Source organism: Microcaecilia unicolor, chromosome 14, assembly GCF_901765095.1.
Source record: "Microcaecilia unicolor chromosome 14, aMicUni1.1, whole genome shotgun sequence".
NCBI lineage: Eukaryota > Metazoa > Chordata > Amphibia > Gymnophiona > Siphonopidae > Microcaecilia > Microcaecilia unicolor.
Window position 1 is genome coordinate 601,490 of NC_044044.1, and position 24,371 is coordinate 625,860.

At 46.5% G+C, this 24,371-nt stretch overlaps 1 protein-coding gene across 1 annotated transcript in view; it reads left to right on the forward strand.

Moving 5' to 3' along the window:
* Positions 1 to 4,927: 4,927 nt before the first annotated feature.
* Positions 4,928 to 24,371, forward strand: part of LOC115458145 (vomeronasal type-2 receptor 26-like) — a 46,803-nt gene continuing 27,359 nt past the window's right edge. Inside the window, exons 1-3 of the mRNA XM_030187997.1 lie at positions 4,928 to 5,476; positions 13,723 to 13,950; positions 24,179 to 24,305. Of these exons, the coding sequence (XP_030043857.1) occupies positions 4,928 to 5,476; positions 13,723 to 13,950; positions 24,179 to 24,305 (904 nt within the window). The remainder of the gene's footprint in view (positions 5,477 to 13,722; positions 13,951 to 24,178; positions 24,306 to 24,371) is intronic.

The following is a 24,371-nucleotide window of genomic DNA, read 5'->3' on the forward strand; positions in this document are numbered from 1 at the left end:
ATACCCCTCTGGCCAGGAATTTCCTACATGCCTTCAGCTGCCTGACCACCTCCTGAAACGGCTTGGCTTGCTCCGAAGGGAGCTGGTCCACCAAGTCCGCCAGCTTCCGCACATTATTCCGCATATGGATGCTCGTGTAGAGCTGGTATGATTGAATCTTGGTCACGAGCATGGAATAATGATAGTCCTTCCTCCCAAAGGAGTCTATGGTTCTGGGGTCTTTGCCCCGGGGCGCCGAAGCATGTTCCCTAGAACTCTTAGCCTTCTTCAGGGCCAGATCCACCACACCAGAGTCGTGAGGCAACTGAGTACGCATCAGCTCTGGGTCCCCATGGATCTGATACTGGGATTCTATCTTCTTTGGAATGTGGGGATTAGTTAGTGGCTTGGTCCAGTTCGCCAGCAATGTCTTTTTCAGGACATGATGCATGGGTACTGTGGATGCTTCCTTAGGTGGAGAAGGATAGTCCAAGAGCTCAAACATCTCAGCCCTGGGCTCATTCTCCATGACCACCGGGAAGGGGATGGCCGTAGACATCTCCCGGACAAAGGCCGAGAAAGACAGACTCTCGGGAGGAGAAAGCTGCCTTTTAGGGGAGGGAGTGGGGTCAGAAGGAAGGCCATCAGACTCCTCGTCAGAGAAATATCTGATGTCCTCCTCTGCCTCCCACGAGGCCTCGTCATCGGTATCAGACACAAGTTCACGCACCTGCATCTGAAGCCGCGCCCGTCCCAACTCCGTGGAAACACGGCCACGGTGGGAGCGTCGAGAGGTGGACTCCCCTGCCGGCAGCGGCGAAGCTCCCTCCCCCGAAGTCGTCGAGGAGTCCACCTGGGAGGCAGCCGAAGCGTACATGGGGACCTCACCCCGGGCAAAGGGCCAGCTATCGCCTCACTCGACGGCACCGGTGGCACAGGCACCCCCGGTACCAGAGAAGGGCGCAACAGCTCTTCCAGGATGCCAGGAAGAACGACCCGGAGACTCTCATGCAGAGCGGCTGTGGAGAAAGACTGAGAAGCCGGTGCAGGCGTCGAGGTCAAAACCTGTTCCGGGCACGGAGGTGGTACCGGGCTGTCCGGGGTAGAGCGCACCGACACCTCCTGGATGGAGGGTGAGCGGTCCTCCCGGTGCCGATGCCTGCTGGGTGCCGACTCCCTCGGCGACCCAGAGCTCCCGGTACCAAGTCAGGAAGGTGACCCGTGACGATGCTTCTTCGACTTCTTCGAGCGAAGCATGTCACCGGAGCTCCCCGGTACCGATGAGGAGGACGTTGAATCCAGACGTCGCTTCCTCGGGGCCGAGGCCGAAGACGGTCGATCCCGGGGGGGCTGTACTGCAGGAGCCCTCAGGAGGAGACCTACCCGAAGGCTCACTGCCACCAGCAGGGGAATGGACAGCCCTCACCTGCACTCCAGACGAAGCACCACTGTCCAACGACATCAACACCAGCGGGGGTCCCGGTACCACCGACGCCGATGCACTCTTTCGAAGTCTCAGTACCGACGATGCAGGAGGAAGACGCCTCGATACCGTCGACGCCGATGCGATCTCCGAAGACTTCGGTGCTGCCGACGCCGATGCACCCGACGAATCCCGAGATGCTGTTGCCGTCAAAGCGCCGGAGAACAGAATGTTCCACTGGGCTAATCTTGCTACCCGAGTCCTCTTTTGCAAAAGAGCACAAAGACTACAGGCCTGCGGGCGGTGCCCAGCCCCCAGACACTGAAGACACGAAGCGTGCCTATCAGTGAGCGAGATTATCCGGGCGCACTGGGTGCACTTCTTGAAGCCACTGGAAGGCTTCGATGACATGGGCGGAAAAATCGCGCCGGCAAAATCAAAATTCGTGATGATGACAAGAGGCACCGAGAAAAAAGGGAGAAAAAACCCATACGGGCGGCCAACAAGGCCGCTCCCGAAAGCGAAAGGAAACTGACACTGGGAAAAAACTGGAAAAAGGGAACCTCTCTTTTATTTTTTTAAACACAGAGATTAGAAACACGAAAGACGCGCGAGGTCTTCTGAGGGGCACGAAACGGCAGCAAAACACGACCGTCCCGAGCGCGGACAAAAAAAGACTGATGAACACGAGCCGGTTCGGGCGGGAAGACGGTCGCGCATGCGCGGTGCGCATGGGCGTGCGAGGGCTAGCAAACGTCTTTGCTAGTGAAGATTCCGATTGGAGGGGGATGCCGTGGACGTCACCCATCAGTGAGAACAAGCAGCCTGCTTGTCCTCGGAGAATATGCTAATATATCAACCTCAGCGTTTATTGTACTTCTGTATTATGTATTAGACTTCTACAAATCTAAATTTTGTAACTGCCTTTTTAGCAATATGTAAGCCACATTGAACTTGCCATGCGTTGGTAAAATGGGATTCAAATGCAATAAATAAATAAAGTCAAAGACAGATGATAAGTCAAGAGATACTATCACAAGTTGATTTTTGATCTAAGGCAAGCAAGAAGTATCTCCCCTTTGTGTCCCTGTCCCTATGTTCCCCTCCATGCCCATCATCTCCCCTCTGTTTCTGCATACTTCCCTGTGTCCAGCTTGTACTCCTCCCCCAAACAAATGTGTTTCCTCTACTACTACTACTACTACTTATCATTTCTGTAGCGCTGCAAGGCATACGTAGCGCTGTACACCATACACAAAAAGACAGTCCCTGCTCAAAGAGCTTACAATCTAGATAAGACAGGAGACAGACAGAAAAATTAAGGGTAAGGGAATAAAGAGGTGAGGATAAAAGGACAAGGCAAGTGAGCAGTGGTTAGGAGTCAAAAGCAGTGGTAAAGAGGTGGGCTTTAAGTTTGGGCTTGAAAACGGCCAAAGAGGGGGCTAGACATGCAGGCTCGGGAAGTTTATTCCAGGCATGAGATACAGCAAGATAAAAGGAATGGAGTCTGGAATTAGCAGTAGAGGAGAAGGGGACAGATAAGAGAGATTTATTCTCTCTCACCCTACCACATCCAGCTTCTCTCCCTCTATCTTCCCTCCTTCCTCCAGCATCTGGCTCACCTGCCCTCTCTCCCTTTCTCCATTCTGCTGTGCAGGGCCGGTCCAACCCAGTAAGCGAGGCAAGCATAGCAGGAGGGCGCCAACCTCTGGAGGGCGCCGCCGCACCATGTTGACCCTCGCCACTTACCTCAGCTCCCGGACCCCGAAAGCAGCCCTGCCTTCGGTTTCCTGCTCTGGTACCCGCGCCGCCCTAGGGCATTTAAATCTTGTATTTAAATTTACCTCCGACGTCGCAGCAGCTGCGCAGCATCAGTGAAAGCGCTGCTGCCCAACGACTCTAGCTTTCCCTTCACTCGTTCGTTCCCTTCTCAGTGTCCCGCCCTCGCAAGGAAATGAAGTCAGAAGAAGGCGGGACACTGCGGGAACGAACGAGCAAAGGGAAGGCTGGGAGACGTCAGCAGCAGCGCTTTCACTGACGCGCAGCTGCTGCAATGTCGGAGGTGAATTTAAACACAAGATTTAAACCAGAGAAGAGGGTGGGCAGGTGGACATGGGAGCGGGAGGGCAGGGGAGAGAGGAGCATTGATCAATGGACATGGATGGGAGGGCAGGGCCCAGGGAGACAGGAGAAATTGCTAGACATGGAGGGGAGGGGAGGGAGGAGAATTGCTGGATATGGAGGGGGGAAGGGGAGAGAGGAGCATCGATGGACAAGGATGGACATGGATGGGAGGTAAGGGCCCAGGGAGAGACATGAAATTGCTGGACATGGAGGGGGCAGCCGGGGAGAGGAGAATTGCTGGAGATGGATTGATAGATGGATGGAGGGCAGGGGAGTTGCTGGACATGGGTGGATGGAGGAGAGGGCAGGGAGAGAATTGTTGGACATGGAGGGGAGGGAAGGGAAGACAGGTGTAATATTTTCAATGATGCCATGGCTAGTAAAAGGGGTGTGACTACTGTAGGGGCGGAGCCATAGTGATCCCGCCCCTGGATGTGTAGGGGCGCCGACTAATAGGCTACAGGAGGGCGCCAGAAACCCTAGGACCGGCCCTGCTGCTGTGAGTTCAGTATCAGTATTTGACTCCCTCTTTCATCCCCTTGGCATATCTCTTTCCCTTCCCTGTCTTCCCCCATCCCACAGGTCTAGTACTTCTATCTTCTCTCTCTAGCCCCCACTCCCATGGGTCCAGCACTTTTATCTCCTCTCTCTCTCCAGACCCCCTGGGTCTAGCACCTCTCCATCTCCCCCATGGGTCCAGCATCTCTCTCCATTTCCTCCAGAACCCTCCCTGTGGGTCCACTTACCTTTCAGCCTCCATTCTCCTGCAAGTCCAGCACTTCCGTCCCTTCCTTCCAGTCCTCCCCCCTCCCCCCCCCCCCCAATGGGACTGGTACTTTTCCATCTTTTGCTCTCCCTCACTCCTACAATGGCGTTTCTACCTTACATTATCTGGCTGCCCAGCAGAGATTCACACAGGCCTGCTCTGGGGCCTTCTCTCTACTGCATCCCACCCTCTCTGATGCAACTTCCTCTTTATGTGAAGCAGAACACAGCAGAGGGAAAGCCCCAGAGCAAGCCTATGTGAATTGCTGCTGGGTGGCCTGATAATGCAAGGTGGAAGCATCATGGCTGGTGGGGGGGGGGGGGGGAGGAAGATGCAGAGATTTTGGATCTGCGGGATGGGGTGGGAATGGAGGAAAGGGAGAGAGATGCTGGAACTGAGGGAGGAGAGAGAAGGGAACGAGGAATGTTGGATCATGGGTAGCTAGGGTGCACTATTTCTGGATGGACCTTAGATGAAAGTAGGTGGGCCTAGACCCACCCAGGCACACCCATGGCTATGCCCCTGTATTTAGATTACTTATAAAATTATACCCTTTCAATAGTCTTCAAACGTACACATATTTTTTTTACTAAATATATAATATGTGATTTAAATTATAATCTAAAAATGCAAAGATGGTGATCAATTCATTATTGTTTTCTCAACAGATCAGTTACAGCTCAGAGAATCTTATCATGAGTGATGCTGTTAGTTTTCCTTATTTCTACCGGACTGTCCCCAGTGGTTTGCCCCTCTGCGCTGGGATAGTCAAGTTATTGAAGCACTTCAGCTGGACCTGGGTCATTATCATGGCATCTGATGATGACAGCAGCTTAAGGGCTGTCCAGACTCTGAAAGATGAGATTGTGCAGAATGGAGGCTGCATTGCACTTATAGAAACCTTTGGACATACCAATAATATTTCACCAAAAAAGGCACAAAATATTTATGACAAAATCCATGCATCATCAGCTAATGTGATCATTCTTTATATGGATAGACAGTATGTAGTAAATCTTTATCATTATGGTCACATTCGAAAGATACCAGGCAAGGTCTGGATCTGTGCATTTGAAATGGACTTTCTCTCAACTTTTCCATTGGTCTTAGGTGTGAGGAACAACACTTTGGTATTCACAGTGGCAAAGAAAAATATTCCAAGTTTTTCCAAATTTATTCGTGAGGTACAGCCTATCCTGTTTCCATCTGTTGACCATATCTGGGAATGGTGGAGTGTCTTGTGTGACAGTCGGTGCCCCCAAAGCATTAAAAGATCCTGCAACATTAATCAAACCTCACCCATCTTTTTACATTGTGAAACCAAACAATTGGGAAGCAGCTATAATGTTTACAATGCTGTATTTGCTGTGGCACATGCATTGCATACTATGATCATGTCTGACACCGGAAACACTACCATATGGAGTGAAGCCGGTTACAGATTTTTGGATTATTTGCCATGGAAGGTAAACATTATTAGAAGAATGCTATTTTCATGGCAGGTAGAATGGCATTAAGAAACAAAGGTTAGCTTTTAGCTGACCTCCCCATAATTCAGCTCAACAATCATAATGATCTTATCATTTTCCTACCAGAACAAGTCTGTAAAAACACCCTACACTGCCTCTTCCTTCTTTTTTCCCAGTGTGAAGACAGGAGCAGATAAGTGTTGTTTTAACTTTTCATTGGAAGCATCTGCAGCTTGTGGCACTCTCCTAAAAAAAAAGTATCTATTTTGGCTTGTGGAATACAGAGTTTCCAAGATTCAAGTTTCTGATCATTACTAATAGTGTAAGCAAGCACAGGTTCTAGGTTCAACTATATTTCCATGCTTACTCTAGCTATGAAGCATTGACTTGTTTTAAGGAGAAGCAGTTTCTCTATGTTGTGTTATGTATAGAGGTTTTACTGTTAATGTTCCTGAGCCCATACGCCATGCGCCCTCCCTGCCCATTTTCAAGTCCTTACTCAAGGCCCATCTCTTCTCCCTTGCTTTTGGCGCCTAATCACCTTCCCATTCCTGATACCTACACTGACTACATAGTTTTTACCTTTAGATTGTAAGCTCTCTTGAGCAGGGACTGTCCTTCCCCATGTTTAAACTTGTACAGCGCTGCGTAACCCTGGCAGCGCTATAGAAATGCTAAGTAGTAGTAGTAGTAGTAGTAGTATTACTGTTAATGTTCAACAGAGTATACATATACCACACCCACTGTTAGAGTAGGAGGCAATGCAAAATATAGCAGAGCTAATCATTCTGTAGTCTGTCAGACTTTTAAGATTGAAGAAATGTTTCTTGTATGCAGAAAATCAATCAGTATATGTCTCAGCTCTTTCCCTGCTGTGCTATTTATATCTATCTATTTTTTAAATTTAAGTTCAGTAATTTCTATTAATATTTATAAAACAATACAAAATATAGAAAAAATGAAATGCATATCTCTCTATATAAAACGCACCTCCAACGTTCTATGAAGCCTCTTTTAGCCAAAAGTGAAGGGGGTGAGATCGCATTGTGTCTGCCCCGCCCACGCGTCAAACGTGATGACGTCGAGGGCGGAGCAATGACACTCAACCAATCGCATCGCTCGGCAGCGAAGCGTCAGGGAAGGAGGCGGCGCTCTCGACGTCTACCCTTCCCTTCGCTGTGTTCCGCCTTCTTCTGACGTCAAGGATGACGTCAAAGGAAGGCGGAACACAGCAAAGGGAAACCTAGACGTCGGAAGTGCCGCCTCCTTCCCTGACGCTTCGCTGCCGGAACCGCCACGAGGTAAATTTTAAAAGAAAAAAAAAAAAAAAAAAAAAACCGATGCATGGATGCGAAGGGGGGGAGGAGAAGAGGGCGGGCCAGGCTGGGACATGGGAGAGAGAGGAGCATGGATGCGACGGGGGGGTCATGGAAGGGAGAGAGGGGACTTGCTGGAAAAGGATGAATGGAGGCGGCAGGGGACAGAGGAGCATGGATTGCAGGGCAGGCCTCAGGCAGAGAGGGGAAATGCTGGAAAGGGATGAATGGAGGGGGCAGGAGACAGAGTAACATGGATGGCCATGGATTGGGAGGGCAGGGCTCAGGGAAAGGGGAATTGCTGGATAGGGATGAATGAAGGGGACAGATGGGCATGGATGGATATGGATTGCAGGTCAGGCCTCAGGCAGAGAGGGGAAATGCTGGAAAGGGATGAATGGAGGGGGCAGGGGACAGAGGAGCATGGATTGCAGGGCAGGCCTCAGGCAGAGAGGGGAAATGCTGGATAGGGATGAATGGAGGGGGCAGGTGACAGAGTAACATGGATGGCCATGGTAACATGGATGGCCATGGATTGGGACGTCAGGGCTCAGGGAAAGGGGAATTGCTGGATACGGATTAATGGAGGGGACAGATGGGCATGGATGGATATGGATTGCAGGGCAGGCCTCAGGCACAGAGGGGAAATGCTGCAAAGGGATGAATGGAGGGGGCAGGGGACAGAGTAACATGGATGGCCATGGATTGGGAGGGCAGGGCTCAGGGAAAGGGGAATTGCTCGATAGGGATGAATGAAGGGGACAGATGGGCATGGATGGATATTGATTGCAGGACAGGCCTCAGGCAGAGAGGGGAAATGCTGGAAAGGGATGAATGGAGGGGGCAGGGGACAGAGGAGCATGGATTGCAGGGCAGGCCTCAGGCAGAGAGGGGAAATGCTGCATAGGGATGAATGGAGGGGGCAGGTGACAGAGTAACATGGATGGCCAAGGGGAATTGCTGGATAGGGATGAATGGAGGGGACAGATGGGCATGGATGGATATGGATTGCAGGGCAGGCCTCAGGCAAAGAGGGGAAATGCTGGAAAGGGATGAATGGAGGGGGCAGGGGACAGAGGAGCATGGATGGCCACACACACACACTCTCTATCACACTGTGTCTCACATACACACTTGCACACACTCTCATTCTCACACACACACTCTCTCACAAACACACTCACACCCAGACTCACTCTCTCTCTCACACACTCACACTTTCACTCTGACTCTCAAACAGTCACTCTCACATACACTCTCCCAAACATACACACTCCGAGGAAAACCTTGCTAGCGCCCGTTTCATTTGTGTCAGAAACGGGCCTTTTTTACTAGTGATCAGTAAAACCAAAAGGCAAACTGGTCAAAGAATCTATAAATATTATAGGCAGATGGTACAATAATACGAAAAAGTAATAACCTCAATCAGAACAGGAAAAAGCATTATAACTCAAGTAATAAAGAAATTGTTCCAAGGATTCAAAATGAATATAGGAGACTAATGAGCTTATTTTCGAAAGAGATCGCTGGCCATCTTCCAACACAAATCGGGAGATGGCCGGCGATTTCCTGATCCCGGCCAAATCGGTATAATCGAAAGCAGATTTTGGCCGGCGCCAATTGCTTTTCGTTGCAGAGCCGGCCAAAGTTAAAGGGGGCGTGTCGGTAGGGTAGCAAAGGCGGGGAGGGGGCGGGGTTACAAAATGGCCGGCTTCACCCCATAATAGAAAAAAGATGGCCGGCTCAGACGAGCATTTCGCCAGCTGCACTTGGTCCACTGATTTTTAGGTCCAAGTCACAAAAAAGTGCCCCAATTGACCAGATGACCACCAGAGGGAATCAGGGATCACCTCACCTTACTCCCCCAGTGGTCACCAACCCCCTCCCACCCAAAAAAAATTAAAATAAAACATTTTTTTGCCAGCCTGTATGCCAGCCTGAAATGTCATACCCAGCTCCATGACAGCAGTATGCAGGTCCCTGGAGCAGTATTTAGTGGGTGCAGTGCACTTCAGGCAGGTGGACCCAGGCCCATCCCCCCCATCCCTCTTCCTCTTGTGGTGGTTAATGTTGAGCCCTCCAAAAAACCCCAAAACCCACTGTACCCACATGTAGGTGCCCCCCTTCACCCCTTAGGGCTATGGTAATGGTGTAGAGTTGTGGGGAGTGGGTTTTGGGGGGGATTTTGGGGGCTCAGTACCCAAGGTAAGGGAGCTATGCACCTGGGAGCTATTTTTTTTTTAATTTCTAGAAGTGCCCCCTAGGGTGCCCAGTTGGTATTCTGGCAAGTTAGGGGGGCCAATGCACTACAAATGCTGGCTCCTCCCACGACCAAATGCCTTGCATTTCGCCAGGTTTGAGATGGCCAGGCCCGGTTTCCATTATGGCTGGAAACCGAAGCCGGCCATCTCTAAACCTGGCGATCTGAGATTTAGCCAGCCCCAACCGTATTTCGAAAATATGGTTGGCTCCGCCCCTTTGCGGAGCCGGCCCCTGAAGATAGCCGGCCATCTATTTGGCCAGCGCCGTTCAATTATGCCCCTCTATGTTTGGATTTGGACGTCTTTGTAAAACGTCCAAATCCGGGGCGGGGAAAGCTGTATTTTTGAAAAAAAGATGGACGTCCATCTTTCGTTTCAAAAATACCAAGGACGTCCTTGAATTTGGACGTCCCTAGACATTGACTTTCGGTGATTTTTGAAACCAAAGACGTCCATGTCAAAAATGTCCAAATGCAAGCCATTTGGACGTGGGAGGAGCCATCATTTCTAGTGCACTGGTCCCCTTGACATGCCAGGACACCAGCCAGGCACCCTAGGGGGCACTACAGTGGACTTCATAAAATGCTCCCAGGAACATAACTCCCTTACCTTGTGTGCTGAGCCCCCCCAAAACCCACTACCCACAACTGTACATCACTACAATAGCCCCTACGGATGAAGACGGGCACCTATATGTGGGTACAGTGGGTTTGTGGTGGGTTTTGGAGAGCTCGCTGTTTCCTTCACAAATGTAACAGGTAGGGGGGTATGGGCCTGGGTCCGCTGTCTGAAGTGCACTACAGTACCCACTAAAACTGCTTCTGGGATCTTCATGCGCTGTCATGGATCTGAGTATGACATCTGAGGCTGGCATAGAGGCTGGCACAAAATATTTTTAAAGATGTTTTTTGAGGTGAATGGGGGTTAGTGACCACTGGGGGGAGTAATGGGAGGTCATCCCCGATTCCCTCCAGTGCCATCTGGTCATTTCGGGCACCTTTTTGTGCCTTATTCGTAAAATAAACACGTCCGGGTAAAAATGTCCAAGTGTTCATCATGGACGTCCTGCTTTTTTCGATTATTGGTCAAATATGTCCAAGTGTTAGGCACGCCCAAGTCCCGCCTTCGCTACGCTTCCGACACGCGCCTTGAAATTTGGACGTCCTTGTGACGGACTTTATTTGGAGACGTCCAAATCGGGTTTATGTCGAAAGATGGGCGTCCTTCTCTTTCGAAAATGAGCTTGTAAGTATAGCAGAAAAGGGCTACTTTTGAGCAAAGTATACAATATACAACTATGCAAGCAAATCTTAATATGATTCTATAAAAGTGATTATAGATGACCCTGTGCCTTTAAATTTCCGATAACACCCTAATTTTTCATATGCACAGGATTCATATAAGACACCACATATGAATAGTGAGCTTATGCAGGGGGTCTTTTACAAATGTGCACTAGCGTTTTTAGCGCTTGCTAAATGCTAGAAACACCCATAGGAATATATGGGTCTCTCTTGCATTTAGCACACACTTATTTTTAGCACGTGCTAAAAACGCAAGTGCGCCTTTGTAAAAGAGGCCCCCAATGACTTCCAGTTTCTTAAAATATCTTGGATAGCAACTGCAATCAAAATACAAAATAAATGTTGTTCATACTTCAAAGAAGCAGAGAGTGAAGATGTCCAAAGAAAGACAGGTCTCTAGTTAAAGGGAAATTAGCACCATTCAGCCATTGGGTTCAACTGTATTCAAACTGAAGATCCAACATTGTTCAAGTTATCGGAGCCATCTTCTGATGTCCCCCTTATGTGGGTCTATCACCAAACATCTTAAATCACAAAACGCATGTTTATACTGTAGACAATATTGCACCAAGGTTCTTCCACCTGTATGGTGCTATTGAGTGGAATGCATTTGTTTAAAGATTTCCCTATAACTAGGTAACATGTGAGGTTTTCCATCTTCACGCCAAGAAAGCAAGTTATCAAGTGACCGTCACATCCACCAGTCATCCAGTTATCTATATTAATTTTACATCTATATTCAGTTACAAATAACAGAATCATTCTTATGAATAGGAGATGAACCTTACAGAATGTAAAAGAGGCAACTGGGTATAGGTCCATTTAAAACAATGGTGTATTGGTTTGGATGTGGATGATGAATTATCTGGGTTATGTGCAACCGATATCAGGAAGAGGCAGTGATGGCAGAAAATAGAGAAGGGCACATACCAGGAGCCTCTCCAGTAATGTCAACATGAGGCACTTCAAAACCCTACTCTAAGAACATAAGCTAAAACACATTCAGGTTTATTATTATTATTTGTTACATTTGTTTCCCACATTTTCCCACCTTTTCGCAGGCTCAATGTGGCTTACATATAACCGTTAACGGCGTTAGCCGATTCCGGTCTGAACAAATACATGGTATGAATGAATACAAAGTGATATTGTGGTAGAATGAAGTACATGTATGGTAGGTACAATTGGTGGAACTTAGGGAGGGAAAGGGGGAAGAAGAGTCAGGTAATGTTCGTTACGGTCTTTGGTTACATCGTGTCACAAGTGTCCAGGTATTTTTAATAAAGCTTTACTAACTTTACTTACTTTCTATTCTTTAGAAAAAGCTTGCTAGGAGGCCTTGCAGTGCTTTTGCACCTTTATAGTAGACAGTGCTACGTTTGTGTAACTCCTTGTCCAATGATTTTGTTTGTTTTGAAAGTCATTATCCTAGGAATCTTTAATTAGCTCTATCCTTTGGATAATTTTTTAGATTGTGTCACATTTTATTTATTTATATCATTTATACCCCACAATTTCCCACCACTGGCAGGCTCAATGTGGCTTACAACATTTAGTTAACAAACAGGGAAGTACAATAAATGGAAAGTGATACGAGGGGCGGAAAGGTACAGGGTTAAGAGAAAGTCCACAAGATCTTTAGAGGAGTTGGAGTCCAGGAATCACAGAGGCAGGACGGGATCTTTGGGGTAAGCTTGCCCAAATAAGTAGGTCTTGAGAGACTTCCTGAAAGTCAGATGATCTTGAACCGTTTTTACAGATTTAGGTAATGTATTCCACAAATGAGTGCTGATATAGGAAAAGGTGGAAGCATATGTGGTTTTATACTTGAGACCAGAACACACAGGGTAATGGAGGTTTAAGTATGAACGAGAAGATCGAAGCGAATTCCTTGGTGGTAAGTTGACAAGGGCATCCATATATTTGGTTGCCAGGAGTCAGCTTTGACTTGAAGGCAATTAATCAATCAACACGTATAAACTGCAAATAGGGCTTCCAAAAAAAAGCAACATTATTAGTAATTTGTAACTTCTCATTAGAGAATTCTGTTTTACTCAACATATATTTAAACTGTGGAATTTGTTGCTGGAGGATATGGTGAAAGCAGTTAGTGTATACCGTAGATGGGTTTAGAAAAGATATGAGGAGTGTGGTAGCCGTGCTTATTTCCGATCTGACGAAGAAGGGCAACCTTCGAAAGCTAATCAAGAAATGTATTAAGTTGTGTCCAATAAAAAAGGTATCATCTTATTTTCTTTTCCATGTTTTATTTTGTTTGATTTCTATTGAAAAGATATGACAAATTCGTGCAGGAAAAGTTCATAAGCTATATTGTTAACCATGCAGACTTAGGGAAAGTCACTGCTTATCCCTTGGAGTAAGCAGCTTAGAATCTATCTACTGATTGGAATTTTGCCAGGTACTTGTGGCCTGGATAGGCCACAGATGGAAACAAGATACTGGGTTTGGTGGACCTTTGATCTGACCCAATATCTGAGAGGTCAATATTCAAAAATGATTTAACCAGGCAGGAAAGGCTCCTGCCTGGTTAAAATTGCAGTGTCTGTGGCAAGCCTGAATATTTAGTGGCACAACATACCCGGATAATGCCATTGAATATTTGGGCAAACTGCTACCGCATTATCTGGTTAGTGCCGGAGTGGTATGGGATGAAGAGGGATTGGAGCCGGGAGTTATCCAGTGGTACCTGGATAACTATTCAGCAAACATAGGGCAGCAAGAAGACAGTCCTATGTTAACCTGGTAGCTATCTGTGTGCCAGAAATGAAAATCAAGTAGCACTGAGAAAACCTCTGGTAGCCACCATAGACCCAAATATTCAGTGCTGGAGCCCAGGTAGGGGCCAGCACTTAATATTGGAACATAATTCAGCCAGTGGGGTCCAGTGTTTAAAGAAACGCTGATTCTCTTTTGGCTGAATATTGACTGATCAGTTCTTATGTTTCAAAACATTGACCAATCTTTTTCTCTCTTAAGCTTTCAAAATCTACACACATAGTGCATATACTCAAGTTAACGGTCTTGCAGAAAACACTGAAATTTTTATTCTCTTTCTTTAGATTCATCGTTATCTGAAAAATGTCCATTTTAAAAACATTCTGGGGGAACATATTTTTTTTGATGAGAATGCTGACATTGCCATTGGCTATAACATTATAAATAAGTTCTTTCTACCCAATGGGACACAGATTCATAAAACTGTTGGAAGTTTTAATCCTTTTGATCCCTTAGGGCAATATTTCACCATCAACGAGACAATGATCGTATGGGACAGTGCATTCACCCAGGTCAGAATTAAGTAAGGTTAGAGCACAAAAGAAGACCCTGAAACATGCAGGATATGTATGTTTTATGAAATGATGGGTGGAAAAGCTGCTGTGTGATTGGCTGCCTAAAATTCTGATCCATTAAAGTGTCTCTGGTCTGTTTGACAGGTGTTCCACAAGGCTCCTGTCTTGCAGCTGTGTTATTTAATCTTTTTCTTTTACCTTTATGTATATTGTTGAGATTTTTGGGGATGCAATACAAGTTGTATGCTGATGACATACAGTTTGTACTGCCTGTTGAGAACTCTTTTGAAGACACTTTTGTTAAATTGAGATTTTTCCTTTCAAAAATTTTGCAATGGATGGAGGGAAATCGTTTGAAATTGAACATTTCAAAAACTCAGATTCTTTTCCTCTCTGGTACAAAAGGGGTAAATTGTCCTAAGATTTTTAACATTGACTCTGTTAATATCCTTATTGTCCATCAAATTAGAAATTTGAGGGTGCAACTTGACACTACATTATCTATGAAAAACCAGGTTGGAAACGTAATAGCAAAGGTATTTTATAAATTAAGAATTGTACAGCGTATTAGATCACTGGTTTCTGTCAAAGACGTTCGTAAAATTGTTCAGTCTGTAGTTTGTCCACTGTTAGATTACTGTAATGGTTTGCTAATGGGGATTACTGGTAACATGCTGAAGGCACCACAAGTAGTTCAGAACGCTAAAGCCCGAGTGATTAAAGGAGGCTCTCGTTATGATCATGTTACTCCAATTTTGAAATCACTGCATTGGCTCCCTGTAAAATTTTGCATTGAATTTAAAATGTTATTGCTAGTTTTCAAAATATTGAATGGTAATTTTTCACCAATTCTTAGTGCCACTCTAAGATGTTATCAACCTACTCACTCTCTGAGATCATCTCAGAAACAGCTACTTGACATTACTTCATTTCATCAGGTTTATTTAGAAGAATGCAGATCATCTATTTTCTACATCAAAGGTCCAAAATCATGGAATTATTTGCCTATTGAACTTCATTCAATACAAAATATGAACCAGTTAAAAAAGCATTGAAAACTCATTTATTTCTTCAGCCTTTTGGTTCCTCTGATGTATAAATTATTTTAATACCATGTAAATTTTAATCTGCTGTATGTTTGAATTGTAGTTTATTTGTATAGTTTGTTGTGTAAATAAATAATTTGTATTGCTTTGTTTTTTTATATTTTGCATGCGATTTGTTCTCCGCTTAGACTTTTAAAGATATAGCGGGTTATAAATAAAGTTTTATTATTATTATTATTAACAGATTAACAGATCATTGAAAATTATATATATATATATATATATATATATATATATGTATATATATATATCAAGATGCTTGACTTCTTTGTTTGAACAAATACAAAGTGAGGTTGTGGTAAAGTTCATATGTGATAGACACATTGAGCAATCGTAAGGAGAAGAGTTAAGTTATGTCCAGTATGAGCTTTGGTGGTGTTGTGCTGCTGGGTTAAGGCATTTAAGTTGGATTGTTGGGGTATGCCTTTTTGAACAAGGTAGTTTTTAGTAGTTTCCGGAAGGTCAAGTGGTCATATGTTGTTCTCATGGCATTTGGTATTGCATTCCACAGTTGTGTGCTTATGTAGGAGAAGCTGGATGCATAGGTTGATTTGTATTTGAGACCTTTGCAGCTTGGGTGATGGAGATTTAGGAATGTTTGTGTTGATCTTAATGTGTTTCTGATTGGTAGGTCAATGAGGTCTGTCATGTATCCCGGGGCTTCTCCGTTGATGATTTTATGAACCAGGGTGCAGATTTTGAACGCAATACGTTCTTTGATTGGGAGCCAGTGTAGTTTTTCTCATAGGGGTTTGGCGCTTTTGAACCTCCTTTTTCCAAATATAAGCCTTGCTGCTGTGTTTTGAGCACTTTGGCATTTCTTTATGATTTGTTCTTTGCATCCTGCATAGATTCCATTGCAGTAGTCTAGGCAGCTTATAATCGAAAAAGAAAAATGCCTATATTTCGACCCAAATCGGGAGATAGGCGTTTTTCTCGCAAAGGCGCCCAAATCGGTATAATCGAAAGCCGATTTTGGGCGTTTCCAACTGCACTTCGTCGCGGAAATGAATAAAGTTGATGGGGGCATGTCGGAGGCGTGGTGGAGGCGGGACTGGGGCGTGGTTATCAGCTGAGGAGAGATGGGCGTCTTTAGCTGATAATCGGAAAAAAAAAGGCGTTTTGACCGCAATTTTGGGTAACTTTTTTTTTACCCTTTTTTCTCACGAACAAGTCCCAAAAAAGTGCCCCAACTGCCCAGATGACCACTGGAGGGAATCGGGGATGACCTCCCCGGACTCCCCCAGTGGTCACTAACCCCCTCCCACCAAAAAAACCCCCAATTTAAAAACTTTTTTTCCAGCCTGTATGCCAGCCTCAAATGCCGTACCCACCTCCATGACAGCAGAATGTGTTTGATCCTGTCACAGCCTTTCCCTGGGTCAGATGTGGCTCTCGGGTGCAGTACAGGTCACATCAGCATTGCATTGTGGTGGGTGTAGGGTATTGGGCTCCGTGATTTCATTAGCTTGTGTTACAGTCTCACGATGTTGGTAGTTGGTAGGCTCTTCTTCCATGGTGCTTTTCCCCCTGCCTACTGGGTCAGAATGTGCCCTGTTGTGTTTCCTGTTGTAGTCCATGTGGTAGTGGCCATTTTTGTAAGCCAGTTTTAGTTCCCTTTCCTGTGTTAGCCACGTTAGAGAACTTAGTTCTTACCTTGAATGTGGCTGAAAGAGGGCATTGTACAGCATTCTGCCAGCTCTGGCTTACTGCTAATCTCAGTACCAGGGAGACTCGTTGCCAGTGGGGCACAACCTCTGATCTGCAGTTAACTGTGAGTAAATGCGGTTATTCCAATAAAGGACGTTTTCGGAGAGATTAGTCTTCAGGTGTCAACTGGTGTGCCAATGTTATACAGCAGCAACAAGTCCTAGAGGCCTGCATGTATGCAGGTCCCTGGAGCACTTTTAGTGGGTACCGCAGTGCACTTCAGCCAGGTGGCCCCAGGCCCATTCCCCCCCCCCCCACCTGTAACACTTGTGCTGGTAAATGGGAGGCCTCCAAAACCCACTGTACCCACATGTAGGTGCCCCCTTCACCCCTAAGTGCTATGGTAGTGTTGTACATTTGTGGGTAGTGGGTTTTGGGGGAGGTGGGTTGGGAGCTCAGCACCCATGGTAAGGGAGCTATGCATGTGGGAGCTTTTTCTGAAGTCCACCGCACTGACCTAGGGTGCCCAGTTGGTGTCCTGGCATATCAGGGGGGCCAGTGTACTACGAATCCTGGCCCCTCCCACGACCAAATGGCTCGGATTAGGACGTTTTTGAGCTGGGCGTTTTTAGTTTCCATTATCGCTAAAAAAAACAAACGCCCAGCTCAAAAACGTCCATTTTTTCAAAACTACGGTTCAGCCCACCCCTTCACGGACCCGTTCTCGGAGATAAACGCCCATGGAGATAGGCATTTGCGTTCGATTATGCCCCTCCACGTGGCTTAGTACCATGGATTGTACCAAGTTGCAAAATATTTCCCACGGGAAAAAAGGTTTCACTCGTTTGAGTTTCCACATTGAGTAGAACATTTTCTTCGTTGTAGTTTTCACTTGGCTCTCTAGTGTGAGGTTTCGGTTGATTGTAACTCCGAGAATTTTCAGGCTGTCTGAGATAGGGAGGGTGTAATATAGAGGGGCATAATCAAATGACGCCGGCCATCTATATGGGCGGCCATCTATGTGGCTGGCACCGCAAAGAGCGGTCCCGAACCGTATTATCGAAAAAGATGGCCGACCATCTTTTGTTTCGATAATACGGTTGGAGCTGGCCAAATGCCTTGGATTTGGCCGGGTTCGAGATGGCCTGCATCTGTTTTTGCTGATAATCGAAACCGAAGCCGGCCATCTCAAACCCAGCCAAATCCAAGGCATTTGGCTGTGGGAGGGGCCAGCATTCGTAGTGCACTGGCCCCCCTCACATGCCAGGACACCAACCGGGTACCCTAGGGGCACTGCAGTGGACTTCACTAATTGCTCCCAGGTACATAGCTCCCTTCCCTTGGGTGCTGAGCCCCCCAAAACCCACTCCCCACAACTGTACACCACTGCCATAACCCTTATGGGTGAAGGGGGGCACCTACATGTGGGTACAGTGAGTTTCGGGTGGGTTTTGGAGAGCTCCCCTTTACTTGTGGTGACAAGTGAAACAGGTAGGGGGGATAGGCCTGGGTCCGCCTGCCTGAAGTGCACTGCAGTACCCCCTAAACTGCTCCAGGGACATGCATAATGCTGTCATGGAGCTGGATTGAGGCTGGCATACAGGCTGGCAAATTTTTGGGGTTTTTTTTGGGTGGGAGGGGGTTGGTGACCACTGAGGGGGTATGGAGAGGTGATCCCCGATTTCCTCCAGTGGTCATCTGATGATTTGGGGCACCTTTTTGAGGCTTTTAGACCAAGTGAAGCCGGCAAAATGCTCGTCAGGACTGGCCTTCTTTTTTCCATTATTGGGTGAAGCCGGCCATCTCGTAGCCACGCCCCCATCCCGCCTTCTGTAGGAATTGTACCTCTCTAGCGTGTCCCGATGTTACATTTACCCGGTCTATATTTGGATAATTGAAATCACCCATTATTATCACATTGCCCATTTTGTTTGCGTCTCTGATTTCTTTTATAATTTCTACGTGTACCTGCTCATCCTGGCAAGGCGGACGGTAGTACACTCCTATCACCGTTCTTTTCCCTTTTATACATGGAATTTCAAACCACAATGATTCAAAGGTGTGATTTGTGTCCTGCTGAATTTGTAATCTATCTGAGTCAAGGCCCTCGCTAATATACAATGCTACCCCTCCACCAGTCCGGTCCACCCTATCACTACGATATACTTTGTACCCCAGTATGACAGTGTCCCACTGGTTATCCTCCTTCCACCAGGTCTCAGTAATGCCTATTATATCCAATTTTTCATTTAGTGCAATATATTCCAACTCTCCCATCTTATTTCTTAGACTCCTAGCATTTGCATATAGACATTTCAGAGTATGTTTGTTGTTCCTATTTGCATGATGCTTAGTACTTGACACTATTGATTTGTCATCTTTTGTCTGATCTTTAGTTGTATTTAAGGGCACCTGGCCTACCACGGTCTGTTGTGCAACCTCACTATCCAGAAACCCTACCTTCCCTGTTTGTGAGGTATCCTTGCAAGATACCTTATCCCGAACCATGCGCTTTTGAGCGACTGTCGGCCTTCCCCCCATTTCTACTTTAAAAGCTGCTCTATCTCCTTTTTAAATGCCGTCGCCAGCAGCCTGGTCGCACCCTGGTTAAGGTGGAGCCAGTGGCGTAGGCAAGGGTGGGCCTGGGTGGGCCCAGGCCCACCCACTTTGGGCTCAGGCCCACCCAGTAGCAGCATACCTATGATGTGGCTGGCAGGGATTCCCAAGCCCCATCAGCCGAAAACTCCCAACAACTGTTCCTCCTGCATACGTTGTAAATAGCAGATCTTTGCCTGCAGTGAGCAGCGACTGTTACATACTGCTCGCATCGGCCCCATAGCCTTCCCTCTGATGTATTCCTGCCTATGCAGAAACAGGAAGTTGTATCGGAGGGAAGGCTGTGGGGCCAACATGAGCAGTGTGTATTAGTTGCTGCTTGCTGAAAGTGAAAATCTGCTATTTAAAAAATATACGGGGGAGGGGGGATGTTTGAGATACCATGTGGCATGCAGGCAAGAGAGGGAGAGACCAAATCATTTGTGGGACAAGGTAGAGTTCTTCTGCCCACCCATCTTGGGCCCAGGCCCACCCAAAATTGGGTGTCTGGCTACACCCCTGGGTGGAGCCCATCCTTTCGGAATAGGCTCCCCCCTTCCCCAGAATGTTGCCCAGTTCCTAACAAATCTAAAACCCTCCTCCCTGCACCATCGTCTCATCCACGCATTGAGACTCCCGAGCTCTGCCTGTCTCTTTGGCCCTGCGCGTGGAACAGGTAGCATTTCAGAAAATGCTACCCTAGAGGATCTGGATTTGAGCTTTCTACCTAAGAGCCTAAATTTGGCTTCCAGAACCTCTCTCCCACATTTTCCTATGTCATTGGTACCCACATGTACCAAGACAGCCGACTCCTCCCCAGCACTATCTAAAATCCCATCTAGGTGACGCGTGAGGTCCGCCACCTTCGCACCAGGCAGGCAAGTCACCAGGCGAAACTCACGTCCACCAGCCACCCAGCTATCTATATGCCTAATGATCGAATCACCAACTACAACGGCTGTCTTAACCTTTCCCTCCTGGGCAGCACTTGGAGACATATCCTCTGTGCGAGAGGATAGTACATCCCCTGGTGGGCAGGTCCTGGCTACAGGAGTACTTCTTACTTCACCAGGGTGATGCTCTCCTTCTAGGAGACCTCCCTCCTCCAAGGTAGCACAAGGGCTACTAGACTGGAAGTGGGACTTCTCTACAACATCCCTGTAGGTCTCCTCTATATACCTCTCTGTCTCCCTCAGCTCCACCAAGTCTGCTACTCTAGCCTCAAGAGAACATACACGTTCTCTAAGAGCTAGTAGCTCTTTGCATCGGGCACACACATATGACATCTCGCCAACTGGGAGATAATCATACATGCTACACTCAATGCAAAAGACTGGATAACACCCCTCTCGCTGCTGGACTGCTGACTCCATCTTAATGTTTTTGAGTTTTTCAATAATTTAAAACTTGCTACAGTATTAAGGATATTAGTCTAATATAAAAGTGTCTTTTAGTTTATATAGTATATTGTATGATTTATTTAGTGTTTCCTTCTTAGATGGTAATGAAATGTATTTAAAACTCTATAAGAGCACTCCTTGCATTTTACCCTAATTACAATAACTGACTATAAATGAAGAGTTGTCCTAGGGGTGGGTGAGTGGGAATACTAAATTAGATCCTGCAGTGGTTGTTAGATTCTATCCGTTAATGCTGTGGTACAAAGCTTTTAAAACTAAGTGGAAAAGACTATGGAGATTAGTTATTAAAATTTGCTTTTTATATTTTTATTTTTGCCTAACACAGGTCACAGAAATTTATCCACATAGTAGCTCTACACACATAAGGTTCCATGCAAAACATACAATCTTATAACAAGCAAGAATATGCACTGAAACATTTTTCAGCTTGGTTTATTTTAAATGAATGTTCATTTTCTTGTGTTCATTCATATTTGGGGCACAGGAATTCACATATTCCATTTTTTTCCATTAAAGTCAATTTTGAACCCTAACAGTTGTGTTTTCTATTCAAGTTTTATAAGACTTACATGAAATTTGTGCCAGGCATCAGCAACAGAGGGAACAGCACCCAGACACAAAGAGTGATGTGAATACCCCATTACACAAAGAGGGGCATAATCGAACGTCGCCGGCCAAATAGTTCACCGGCAATCTATTGTGGCGGCGGCGCTACAGCTGGCCAGAACTGTATTATCGAAAAAGATGGCCGGCCATCTTTTCTTTCGATAATACGGTTTAGCCCGGTCAAATGCCAGAATTCGCTGGGTTTGAGATCGCCGGTTTTGTTTTTCAGCGATAATGGAAAAAAATGCTGGCCATCTCAAACCCGGCAAAATCCAAGGCATTTGGTCGTGGGAGGAGCCAGCATTTGTAGTGCACTGGTCCCCCTGACATGCCAGGACACCAACCGGGCACCCTAGGGGGCACTTCTAAAAATTTAAAAAAATACAAAAAAACCTCCCAGGTGCATAGCTCCCTTCCCTTGGGTGCTGAACCCCCTCAAATCCCCGCCAAACCCACTCCCCACAACTCTACACCATTACCACAGCCCTTATGGGTGAAGGGGGGCACCTACATGTAGGTACAGTGGGTTTTGGGGAGGTTTGGAGGGCTCAACACTTAGCACCACAAGTGTAACAGGTAGGGGGGATGGGCCTGGGTCTGCCTGCCTGAAGTGTACTGCACCCATTAAAAAACTGCTCCAGGGACTTGCATACTGCTGTCAGTGAGCTGGGTATGACATTTGAGGCTGGCATACAGGCTGGCAAAAAAGGTTTTTATTTGTATTTTTTTAGTGTAGGAGGGGGTTGGTGACCACTGGGGGACTACAGGGAGGCCATCCCCCATTCCCTCCAGTGGTCATCTCGTCAGTTAGGGCACCTTTTTGAGGCTTGGTCGTGAAAATAAAAGGACCAAGTAAACCCGGCGAAATACTGCTTAACACCGCTTTTTTTTCCATTATCCGCAAAAGCCGGCCATCTGGTAGCCACGCCCATACCCGCCCATGTCCCACCTTCGCTAAGCCGCCAACACGCCCCCTTGAACTTTCACTGGCGAGGTGACGGGAAAGCGGCTATGCTGTCAAAAATGCAGCTTTCGATTATACTGATTTCGCCGCTTTTGAGAGATCGCCAGCCATCTCCCGATTTATGTCGGGAAATGGCCGGTGATCACTTTCGAAAATAAGCCTGAAATACAGTCAAAAAATACCCCATTACACAAAGACAGTCAAAGTGGCACATATTGTGGTACAGGCATTCTAAAACACCACAACAGGTGAAAAAAATGGAAAGACCCCAAAAAGTTGCAAAGTGCACCATAACAATAATATGAACATCCCAAAGCCCTAAGAGAAGAGCAAAGTTACACCAACAGTGGCAAGAATAATCCAAAGTACCAGGAAAGAGACAAAATAGCCCCAGAAGTTGCATGAAGATACCAAGGTTACTTGCCTCTGGCCTTCTGTTGCCCAGAGACCATGAAGTGAAGTCAATTGCCCAGTAGCAATGTAAATTCATGTTGATGCACCTTGATGAGTTCATTTTTAATTCATATCCCTTTCAGTGAACTGAATGATTGGGGTCCTGAATGAGCTACATCATCATTTATGCCATTCATTTTTGGCAACATAGGGACTGATGCTCAAAAGTATTTAAACAGTAGGAGAGTCTGATCAATGATTTATTTATTTTTGTTACATTTGTACTCTGCACTTTCCCACTCATGGCAGGCTCAATGCGGCAGGCAATGGAGGGTTAAGTGACTTGCCCAGAGTCACAAGGAGCTGCCTGTGCCAGGAATCAAACTCAGTTCTTCAGTTCCCCAGGCCCAAAGTCCACCACCCTAACCACTAGGCCACTCATAAAGTCTCTTGACATCAGCCAGCCTCCAGTGTTCCATTCCCCCTCATTGTCCCACCCTCGTGTCAAGCCGTAATGACGTCAGAGGGCAGAACAGTAAGAGGGAAGGGAACGCTGGAGGCGAGCTGACGTCAGGAGAGATGTTACGAACGGAACAGAAGCCAGAGCCAGCCAGCCAGAGAACGTTCAGGTACAAATTGAGGGGAGGAGAGAATTGTGGGACATCGAGGGGAGGGAGGGAGGAAGGCAGGGCAGAGGAGAATTGATGGACATGGATGGGATGGGAGGACAGTAGAGAGAATCACGGGACACGGATGGGAAGGCGGAGGAGAATCGCTGGACATCAAGGGGAGGGGAGGGAAGAATCACTGGACGTGGAGGGGAGGGCAGGGGAGAGAGAAAAAAAAAGCTTACATGACAGCCTTTCTAGGGCCCGTTTCATTGTTGAGGAAACGGGCATGGTTCCACTAGTTGTTACATAAAGAAAGCTGACTGCCAGGCTTCAAGCCGCTGTTAGGAACACTTGATTCAGTACTGGGAAATTCTCACACGCTCATTAAGAGGTGTGTTAGGAGTCCCATGTTCACGCCCAGCCACCATAAAGGCCTCTTATCCAGTGGGGATCTCTGGACTCCAAGTGCAAGCACTACTGTCAGAGGAAGATTCAGCTACAGTGAGAGCAACTATGTCATAGTGTTGCCAAATTAGGTATATGTAAATATAAAATGCAGTGGAAGAGGAAAGAGCTAAGCAGCAATTACTCTCACTGGTTCTCTAATGTCCCCTGTCACCAAGCTTTTAAGCAAATGTCATTAAAAATGTATGGAATATTTCACTGTTACAGTGCAAAATTGCTTATCCTATTGACTTGAACAGATCCAAATGAAGGCATCCAAACATGGCCAAATCAAAATGTTTCCTGTACACACTGCTGCAAAAAGCTTTCCTAAATGACCCCCCAAAAGGCTTTAAAAAAATGCTAGCATAGACAATGACATATCATAGCTGTTTTTATCAAGATAACTAAGGTTTTTTTTTTCTCAATATTTAGATACCTCCACAGTCTAAATGCAGCCAGAGCTGTAGTCCTGGTTTCAGAAAATTAATCAGGAAAGGAGAAGATGTCTGCTGCTATGACTGTATTCCCTGCCCTGAGGGAGAGATTTCCAACCAAACCGGTGAGTGATATCATGTTATAATGGGGCTTTCCTTTGGCCACTAGTTGTTCACTAAGGGGTCCTTTT